This window comes from Triticum aestivum, chromosome 6A, assembly GCF_018294505.1.
Source record: "Triticum aestivum cultivar Chinese Spring chromosome 6A, IWGSC CS RefSeq v2.1, whole genome shotgun sequence".
NCBI classification, from domain to species: Eukaryota; Viridiplantae; Streptophyta; class Magnoliopsida; order Poales; family Poaceae; genus Triticum; species Triticum aestivum.
In genome coordinates, this window is record NC_057809.1 from 614,348,002 (window position 1) to 614,358,788 (window position 10,787).

Genomic DNA, 10,787 nt, shown 5'->3' on the forward strand with positions numbered 1-10,787 from the left:
CTCCTTCCCCGCCGCATATAACCATGGTCCAGAGTATTAACGCCTGTCATAATACTTTTTGCCAAGAAAATGAAGTTATTGTTGTTGAAGAACGTTGTTGTCTATGTGGTGTCACAAGATGGTTGGCCCGGATATGATCATTGCTATAGTTTGCCGAACGAGGATCTGATCGTCTTGTGATTTTTTTCCTCGCCTACACATAGTTTTGGTTTTATATGACTTCGCTAGCCGTCGGTGTGTTTTTGTATACGTGTTTTGGTGCAATCTATTTATGCATAGGTCGGATGTCTGCTCATGGTGTTTGCTTCCTCTTGATGTTTTATTTTATGAAAATAAAATTCACCCTTTTGTCGAGAAGATGGGATCGGGCATGTCCACGTGGACGACTGGCAGAACAGGGCTATCGGCTGGTCCGCCATGGGCAATTGTAGGGATGTTTGAGCTCCCCATATATAGAACAAATGAGCTGACTTTGTTGGGATTCTTTCTAGTACCCGGTCATTAGTAGGCCCTGTGCAGATGTCCATTCCAGCCTTTTTATCAATGGGTATTATTCTGTGTGGAGTTAAAAGAATTCTTTGGTATTATAGTGAAAAATTTGTGATTCAACAACCTGCACTTTTATGAGATCTTTCCAGACACAAGTATATGTTCGTTGCTCAAGATTTCTCATCTTTTCAGATAGGCGACTCAAGAGGCTTTTATAAACTTTTATTGGTAATTAAGTTTGTGCAGGTGAACAAGTGACAGTATCGCCACCCCAATCTAATTGTAGTCTCTTTATTGAAGTTTTGGGAGTATTTCATTTTGTAGAGATTGATACCATGTAGCAAAATCTACAATAGATATAAATGTTATTATCATGGCAGTACGACGAACACCAGAAATAAAAATTGCATTCAGATCCGTAGACCACCTAGCGACGACTACAAACACTGAAGCGAGTCGAAGGCGCGCCGCCGTCATCGCCCCTCCATCGTCGGAGTCGGGCACAACTTGTTGTAGTAGACAGCCGGAAAATCGTCGTGCTAAGGCCACATAGGACCAGCACCCCAGAACAGCAACCGTCGCCGATGAAAAATAACATAGACCGGAAGGATCCAAATCGAAGATACACGAAGGTAGACGAACAACGACGAGATCCGAGCAAATCCATCAAAGATAGATCTGCCGGAGACACACCTTCACACGTCCACCAATGATGCTAGACGCACCCGCAGAACGGGGGCTAGGCGGCGAGACCTTTATTCCATCTTTAGGAAGCCGCCGCCGTCTCGCCTTCCTAAGTAGGACACAAACCCTAGCAAGATTGAAAAACACGAGTAAAAACGAAGCCCTCCCGCCGGCCCTTACCAGGATCCACCGCGCCTCCGTGGCCCTAGGGCCACCGAAGATGAGGTGGACCTACGTTGGCGCCGGCGGGAGGCATGAACCCTAACTTTCTTTTTTGGAGGAGGAGGAGGAGGAGGCGGCTGCTGGCGTTTAAGGTCGCTACTTAATGATCTAAAACGTTTTATTTGTTTATGGAGAGAATACTTTTTTTATCTTTTCGGATGTTAGATCCAAGACAATGTACTTTCTAATCTAAAACAAGTATAATGACTTTACTTCAAATTTAAACTAGAACTGATCAGAGAGAGTATTTGGAGTGATTATGAGTGCAACTAAAATTACATATATTTTTTTAGCAAAATCAATGAGTTTGATTGGTGATGTGATAGCACTCGGAAGAGACGTGATGTCATCTTTTCTTCCAACTAATGCTCCTTTGGCCGGCTGCGTGAGAGGGATGAGTGGTCGGTGACGACATGGATGATTGACAGATGAAAAGTCACGATTTGGCCTTCATGCGAGATCTAGCAGTGTTGGTGTATGTGGGTCGTTTTTTTCTTTGTTGAAGGTGTTAGCTTGAAATTCTACTTTGGTGTGAGGGTGTTAGCATCTTATTTTGACTTTAGATTGGACTATTCGGACCAATCATGCATGCATGTTATTTGTGAAACCATGTTTATGACTTTGAATATGATCCTGGCCCGATCTAAACTATGCCTTTGCATCTCTCTTGATATGCATGTTAATTTCGCGGGGACCTCGGCGGGGTTCGCCTTTTCATTTTATCTCTCAGTATGATTTCTGGGATTAGGATTCCTGTTACATGCATGCGTGATGCGTCTGGTGAGTGGTGACAGATAGATATAGGCAAATATAGCTAGTTCTTGTTTCTTTCATGGGGAAGGCCAGCTATGATCTCGGCCGATTGGCAGTGGGCAGGCGATTTGGTTTTGGTGGGGGAAAAGGTATGGAGTTACAAAAGAAATGTGAAGCAACAGCTGAGACACGTACGTGTATAGCAAGCTGATGTGAGTGCATTATTCTCAGAGCAAAACCACAGCGGAACTGATGAGCGAATTGCACCTGTAGATTGTACTTTGACCAAGGTGAAAACTTCAAACAGATAAGATGGCATCCAGTTTGTTTATTACACAAAGAGAAAACATTCAGTTTATTACACAAACAGCAGTTTGATAAAAAAAATATTGGAAAATAAACACACTGAAATAAGAAACGATACAATGCAGAGGCTGATTGCAAACTGCTGCATACTGCTGAGTTCTTCTCCAACAACGGCTCAGACTTGAGTTGACGGGGGTATGGTATTGGTAGCACATGGAATAGGAGTCATCATCAGATGCCGTCAGCACCCCGGTTCAGAGGCGCCGCCGTGCCACCAGAATCATCAGACGGTAAAGACACCTACTTAAAATAATGATCATACGAACTGTTGATGTGAAGGCGAGGATGCTTGGGATGCAACTTGATAGCACCCTTCAAGGCAGACTCGGCACATGTCTTTTCATACTCCGTAGCACGGTAGTCGCTGTTACTTATTGCGAAAAAATCTTCAAGCGCTGACAAGTGCTGCATGCCGGCTGGTCCACGCGCGTTCTGGTGACACCCTACACTGCTGAACTGCAGCCTGAGCCACTGGAGCTTGGGCATTGCACCAGCCTGGAAGGCCAGGTACGACGGGCTGCTCAACCGGAGTTCTAAATGTTTTAGAACAGGGAATTCTCTCGCGTGGATGACAAAGAATTCTCTTAATCCTTGGATGATGTATATTCTGAGCAAAGTGAGGGCAGGCAATTCTGCCAGAATGCCAACATCAGGCTTGATGACATTGATTTCCAGTTCTTTGAGGTTACTGAGTTCCCCCATCCAATTAGGGACCCTGGAAAAGAAGCAGCACTCATCCGCATCTGCATTCCAACCATGGCCCGAGAAAAAGGAGCTGCCCAGTTCTGCCGGCCAATCGGGAGGATCAAGTTCCCCATCAATGTAATCTTTTATCCTATCACCCATCCAGAGTCTCTCAAGGCGGCGAGGAGGAGGTGACAAGTCCATCAAGGCATCCACGCAGCCTTCGATATACAAACCCAGGTACTCCAAGCTGATACCGACTTTCCCCAAAGAAGAGCACAGAGCATCCATGCGTCTATTCATGCTGGCCGCATAAGGCCGGTAGCCGTATACTGATATAACTCTCAGACTGGCTAGCTCTCCAAGACTCTCGATGTTATCTATTGAGTTGTCCATCAAATTGAAATCTTCTACATATCGCAGGGACTTCATGTTACCAATGCCATAAGGTGTTCGAGCGGCATACCAACTCACATTCAAGAACATCAGGCATGGTAGATGAACTATGTCGAATGGATGACGGACATTTTCATATACATCAAATGTTTCCAAGTGTCGTAGCCCTGTGATCTGTGTTGGTAGCTCGACATCCCAACCATCATGAACCGCTAAATATCTCAGCTGGTGCATGTTAGGCAGTCCAGTCAAGTCAACTCTATTAACTCCATAATGTTCAATATGCAGAACTCGAAGGAATTTGAACAGTGACAGAGGAGGCATATCCTCACAATAAGTAAAGGTCATAAAAGTCCGAACTTGGGACAGACTAATGTTACCCCATAACTTTGTTCGATCAGTTTCACAATCGTCATGCAGGTGGAGAGACAGTCGACGAACCTTGTTATCCAGTTTTGTGATGGCTTGAGGGTCATCCACTATGGTGAGAAAATTCTCTTCTGCACATTTATACAAGATAAGATCACGCATCATATCATGAACTTTGCAATGTGTCACCAATCCACAGTTGTCAAATCTTACAGGTTGAATAAGGCTCCTGTTGACAAGCTCGTTGAAATAACTACTTGCAACCTCCTCCACATGTTCTCCATTCTCTTTACTAATAAGGGTTTTTATCATTTATGCCACCGGTTGTGTCTCACTACTTAGTTTTGCCACTAGGAATTTCAACTGCTCAAAAATGCCATTGCTTCGTTAGACACATGCACAAAAATGCCACTGGACACCATTATTGTGATCTCAAATCTCTTTTGCCATGTTATAATGACATAAATACCTATGAACCAACATGCCAGCTCTCCCTCTATCTCACTACAATAAAGTGTGGGGTCCACTTGTTCCCAACAACGTTCTTATTTTCCTGTAAAATTATTCGCTTGGTTACTCCTGACAAGTGGGGCCACACTTATCATTGTGAGATAGAGAGAACTGACATGTGGGTCTAGGCTTATTTTTGTCATATAACATGGTCGACGGGTTTGACGTGAAAATAGTAGTGTCTAATGGCATTTTTGAGCAAACATCTAACGGAATGATGGCATTTTTGAGATATCTAATGGCATTTTTGAGCAAGCATCTCACGAATCGATGGCATTTTTGAGTAGTTGTAATTTCTAATGACAAAACTGAGTAGTGGGACACAACTAGTGGCAGAAATGATAAAAACCCTACTAATAAAGCCTTCGCCAATCCATTGAAGTTCCAAATGATGCCTCTGTATATTGAAGTCCTCGGGATACATACCAAAATACAACAAACATGTCTTGAGATGAGGACGAAGGTTCTTGTAGCTGAGATCTAATATTTTCCTCATCCCTTCCAACTTGAAATTTGTTCCCGAACCTAGAGAATTCCTTATATCTTCCCAACGCTCTTGGTTGAAGCGTTCACTTGCTAGCATGCCTGATATGGTAATAATAGCAAGTGGCATACCATCACATTTTTTGAGAATTTCAGTAGAAATATCCCAAAACTGGCGAGGGTAAGTTTCTTCAGATTTACATATCCTATTAAAGAACAGTCTTCTTGAGTCTTCGTCGCTAAGTGGCTTCATTTCCAAAATATAATCACGAGGATGGGAGCAGCATGCCTCAGCCACATCACGTATTCTTGTGGTTGTTATTACTCTGCTCCCAAGGCCATTATCTGGGAAAGCACCTTTAATAATATCCCATGGTGGTACCTCCCATAGATCATCAATTACAATCAAGTACCTGCCAGAGAGTAAAACATAGTGTTAAGTCAAGTGGATTAGTTTTATAATGAAAAAGATAACTAAATTTATTTATTTTGTGGGGAGGGGGGATCATAATTCATGACTTTGCTATTATTGCCTAAGAAATGTAGTCTATCCATATGAAACCTAACAAAAAACTAAATTAAGATAATCTACCACGCATGTTTAATAAATACCTAAATGCGTATTTCTGTTCATATTTTTTTTCTTGTTTGTGTTTCTTACGGACCATCTACTGATTTTCTCCAGAGTGTTTGCTCGTGCAACAGAGAAAGGACACCACAAACAAAGTATAGCAACTAAAATAAGTACCTCTTTTTTTGTAGATATTCTTTCAGTTTGTTGACAAGAACATTTACATCACAATCAAGAGAACATGCTCCACTCCCAAGTTCAGCTAGTAAACTACGGAGAAGTTTTGGGATGTTATGCTTTTGCGTCACTGGGACAAGTGCACAACATTCAAATCCTCCATCGGGTTGACGGTATATCTCGTTGGCGAGTGTTGTTTTGCCCAGGCCTCCAAATCCCACAATGGATACCACCTTCAAATGTGTCTCCTCGTCATTTAGCCAATCGACGAGCTCATCGGTTTGCACTTTCAAACCAACAAGGTTAGCTGCATCTTTTTGGAGTATGGCCACTCGTGGGTCAATGGTCACATCCTTTGGTGGTGGAGTATTGAACATATACCTGTTGCGTCTGGCAGTAGTTTCAAGCACTAGTTTCCTGATCCTTTCAATCTGGCCAGCAATCTGGTAACGGGCTCTCAAAGTTTTGAGAAACCGAACAGTCTTCTTGGCAAGCCCTTCCTTTTCATTTTTCTCCACAAATTTTTGCCCGAAGTCATCAATAATGTTCTCAATGTCAAAAGACATCTCGCTTACATTGTCTCTCCACCTCTTGGTTTGTGGATCTAGCTCGTCCACAAGTGCAAGCTTCTCAAGAAGATCTTTCATGCTTGTAAGCTCATCACTGAGAAATTGTACACCCTTCCGCACGTTTTTCATCTTGGAGAACTCGCCTCCCATAAGAGTGGCCAGCTTTTCAAGAACAGGTTTCATGGCACCGGTAGAAACACCCACCGCTATTGCAGTTGCCATATCTTGCTGTAGTTCTTTGCTTCAGCACCGGAAAAAAAACCTCTTACTCCAGATCTGATCCGCTTCTTAGTTATTAACCTGCAATATTAATATAATTTAGAAAATGGAATCCCCATGTAACTTAACTAGACCAGTCAGGCCAGACAATTTGAGCAAAGAACAAAACAACTTTTTTTCCTTGTGAGAAACCAAATTATGTTCATGCATGTCGTGTAACTTTGAATGTATATGACTAAGTTTACATCTTTTGCTATTAGCTTGGAAAATCATCTACTGATGTGTATGATGGACAAATTATGAAAATAACATGCTGAGCATCATCCATCATCGCAGATCTAGTTACCCCAAGTCCTAGATGAGCAAACATACGTAGGATCAGATCATCAGAAGCTACCCGGAGAGAGTTGCATCACAGATCTAGTAGCACATGTACATACCTCCATGCCTCCGTCGCAGTCACCGGCGCCACGGGCGCCGGCCCATCCGGATCACGACGAGCTGGCTACCCGGAGAGCATTGCAATGGGGAGAAGAAGCAGAGACAGGAAATGAAGGCAAGCTAGGTACTGTGAGCTGCGGTGTGGAAGGAGCAAAGAAAATGTGCATTGGAGAAGGAGAGTTGGGTGTAACCACGCTGCTGCACGCGCACGCATGTGCAGGCCCTAAACCCCAGACCACTAGACACTGTTATATGAAAGAGGCCCTAAAGGCCTAAACCCCAAGCGAATGGTCGACAAGTGGCCCGGTCTTTGTCTTGGGTGAAAATATATATATTACCAAAAGAATTAAAAACTGAAGGGGTTCTGGTGTGGTGCTCAATGAAAAGCACCGCTAGCTAGATGCACATATGCTTGCTCGACCCTTCCTGCCGGAGCTGCACGAATCTTGTTAATGCTACAACTACATATGCATCTTGGAAGTGTTTGGTTGCAAAAATTATAGGGTGTGGCTAGGTCTCAGTCAAATAATGTACATGGTATATAACAAGTAGAAAGGAAAAACTGAAAAGAAAGAAAAAAAATGAATCTTCATGCAATATCAAAGGAATCTCAGTCGACCGGGACTTAGCAAAACTGAAAATTGTAGTGGTAACGGTAACGGTTTGAGGATGCACCGTCATCGCAAACGGAATGGATGAAAACTGATTTAGTTTGGTTCACGAAGGTAACGGTATGGAAATGCAGAATGACGTTTGGTTCAGAGAGTACGTACGATGCAAATACACCATCCCACGCCCAGCCAGCCGGCAGGAGACGTTGTACGCGGCGCTCCTCGCTCAAGGCCCCCACGGCGCCAGACGCGGCTCTCACAAGCAGCAGTTTCTCCTCGGCGGCGTCCCTTCCCCTCTCGGTTAAGCACAGCCATCGGTTCTAGTTCTACTACCGCAGCCGAAACGATGGAGGAGCTGGATTCGTGTGGTTGCCTCCCGATCGATAAAGAGATTCACAAAGACCCACACGTCGGCGCTGCCACTCCTCCTGGTGTATGCTCTGGTCGTGACGACGAGGAAGTCGAGGGGCGGGGGAGGGGGGATCAGGGCCTCCACTGCCGCCGCTGCGACTCGACGAAGAAGACCAGAATCGGAGGGGATCGGGGCCGTCGGTTCGCTGGTCTGTCGTAGCTGCCGCTGGTAACACAAGCAATACTAGAAGAACGTCCGTACGTTGTAATGAGGCCACGTTAATTTTAAAATTTAATATTAATCATGTTAATAATACATTTAATATTCTCATACATATCAAGTGACATTGGCGATCTTTTTTGTCAATTTAGCAACGGGCTCAGTTGCAACGGGCTCTTTATACATATTAGACAACTCGCTACTACTTAAACTACAACTATGGCTATCAATATTTTTTTGTCAATTTAGCTCAGCAATAGTGCCTGGCTTAATAGACTGCTTTGCATTCACCCCCTCAGAAGACAGAGAGAACCAACTCAACATGTCAGAAGATTAACAAAAATTTCATTTGTATGGCATGAACATATAGCAGGAGCACCAACACATAGATCAGCAGAGAGCAGAGCACAACATGCACACACTTGGACCATCTATATCATACACACACAGCAACGCACACACGCATCACGCTGGCATACACATACAGAAAAGCAGGCACACACGCATCATGCGCATTGGCCGGTGCGACGCACGCAGAGCAAGTACGTACGCACGGAGAGCAAGCTAGCAAGCACGCACGTGTCCAACCCCGCCGCTGGATGCGCTGGCAGAAGGTGAGGCAGCAAGGGAGACTGCACATTGAAGCTGTCCATGCAAGGCTGGAGGTGCTGGGCCGGCGACGGCGGTGTCGGGACGGCGCTTGATTCGTTCCCGGTGGCGTGGAGCTTGGGCGGCGACACGGCGATAGCTAGTGCTCGGGGATGGGGGTTTGGGGCGGGGGCAGTCGACCCGATGGCTGGCGAAGTTAACGGGCTCGGGCGGCTGGAAATTCGGCTGGTGGCGGCGGCACAGCGCGAGGATGGGACAGTCGGAAAACCTAGCGGGCGTTCAACTACCAATACCCACGCCTTTTTTAGGGGAATTGCTTGTGAAAATAACGTGCGACGACGACTTAGCGAGCGGATCCCCTTAAAAAAGACATAGCGAGCAGATTCCCTTAAAACTGGTAGGAATGGATACGATTGATGACGTTGATAAATAGTGGTGAATGTTGGCCTAATTTACTATCATCATGCATGGAAACGAATCATCAAGAAAGAGAATACTTCCTATTACTATACTCATAGGAAGCTTTCTAATCTCTGCTACCAAACAGTTTCTGCCCAAACAAAGAAGAAAAGTTATGGACGTGATTTGAAAGGAAACAAACGTTATGAAGATTAATTAATTTAGATTTGATCTTTAGAGATTGATTGTGATTGATTTTTTTTACATAAAGACATTACTAAATAATTTACGTCAGTATGGAAAGTTCTGATCTGTTCAGTTTTTTTCGTTGTGTGAGAGGGTGAAGTGAAATTAAACCGATGAAGTGGGGGAGACGACGAAAAAAATCTACGACGATTAACCTACAAAAAAAAACCGGACGAAAGTGGTGGGATGAAAAAAAACCTGAAAGCGATACTACCAACTGCTTCATTAAAAGTAGAGATGTTAACGGTGGGGGTTGGGTGGAAAAAAAGTTGACTTGAGCTGTTATCTATTAACGCAGTATGTGTTTACAGGCCCAGCTAAGCAAACACGTTTTACAGGAATCAGTTAACACAGTATAATCGGATAACGGTTCAAAAGAGTCGAACCAAACACCTATGGAATTAGTTTTACAAACTGTCGTGCCAATTTTTGGCTCAAAATAGGGGGAAGGGGCACAGTAAATTCAGGGCAGGGCGAGGTTAAGTGCGGCAGGTAGAAGTTCCTAGATTTTATCTGTAGGATTTATTTGTGACTTTAGCATTTTTGTCCTCGCATATGAGCCAAACTTATTTTGCTAACATAGCCAATATAAATGTGAACCGTCATGTGGTTGGATGGTTAGGAGAACAATGTTATCCCCAACACATCAGGATTTAAATTCTGATGCTCGCATTTATCCTGGGTTTATTTCAGGATTTTCGTCGATGCCCATTCAGTGGGAGAAGACTTTTCCATAAAGTCTCAAGATGATATACTAACTCGGTCTCTCGGAAATGCTCATAAAGGTAGGGTGTGTGTGCGCGCGTTCAAAGGGGTGAATATATACGTGTATATATGAGCGCTTGCGTCTGCGCCTGTATTGTGTTAAAAAAACATAACCTAGACACCTCTTTTAACTGCATAAACACTAACATTGCATAACTCAATATAGATTGAGCTGCAACTTTGAGCGGTATCTATCTATTTTCCTCCGACAAACAATCCTTAAAGCAGTCACTTTCATCGCCATCTACCATTCTGTATATGAAGCTCCCTGCAGATGTCAGCTCTTGTATCAACATTGGCATTATTGGGGTTGAGTAAAATAAGGGATTTAGCAACACCACCATTTAACCCAAGTTAATATACTGGGCATCAAGAACATGTCATAATGACGCGACATTAATCATATCCAACTTCATGAGAATTAGAGAACCATGGGTAAAAGAGTTGTGAAACCGATGGTGCATACCTGCACACTCTAATCACATCCATCCCAATAGCCTCTTCATGAAGCGACCATTGGACTAACACACCGCATAGGCGAAGGGGTGGCATATGGCATCAATGCCAGTACACACACGCCGTGTGTTGTGGTCTTCAGGTATCATCGAGTTTTCATGTTTGCCAAGAGTCCTCAAGTCATCGCGCCACCGAAC

General features: G+C 44.0%; 2 protein-coding genes across 3 annotated transcripts; both read right to left on the reverse strand.

Moving 5' to 3' along the window:
* Nucleotides 1–2,584: 2,584 nt before the first annotated feature.
* Nucleotides 2,585–4,591, reverse strand: LOC123131413 (disease resistance protein RGA5-like). 2 transcript variants are annotated; one of them, XM_044551097.1, is made up of 2 exons: nt 4,177–4,591; nt 2,585–4,094 (listed from the first exon to the last, which is right to left on the reverse strand). In XM_044551097.1, exon 2 carries the CDS (start codon nt 3,940–3,942, stop codon nt 2,755–2,757), a length of 1,188 nt encoding a protein of 395 aa, XP_044407032.1. In that variant the 5' UTR covers nt 3,943–4,094; nt 4,177–4,591; the 3' UTR covers nt 2,585–2,754. The 2 variants fall into 2 exon arrangements, with proteins under 2 accessions (XP_044407032.1, XP_044407031.1); XM_044551096.1 differs by having other exon boundaries at nt 2,585–4,591.
* On the reverse strand, nt 4,592–7,128 carry LOC123131414 (disease resistance protein RGA5-like). The gene is made up of 3 exons (XM_044551099.1): nt 6,933–7,128; nt 5,705–6,573; nt 4,592–5,369 (listed from the first exon to the last, which is right to left on the reverse strand). Exons 2-3 carry the CDS (start codon nt 6,493–6,495, stop codon nt 4,709–4,711), a joined length of 1,452 nt encoding a protein of 483 aa, XP_044407034.1. The 5' UTR covers nt 6,496–6,573; nt 6,933–7,128; the 3' UTR covers nt 4,592–4,708.
* Nucleotides 7,129–10,787: the final 3,659 nt, after the last annotated feature.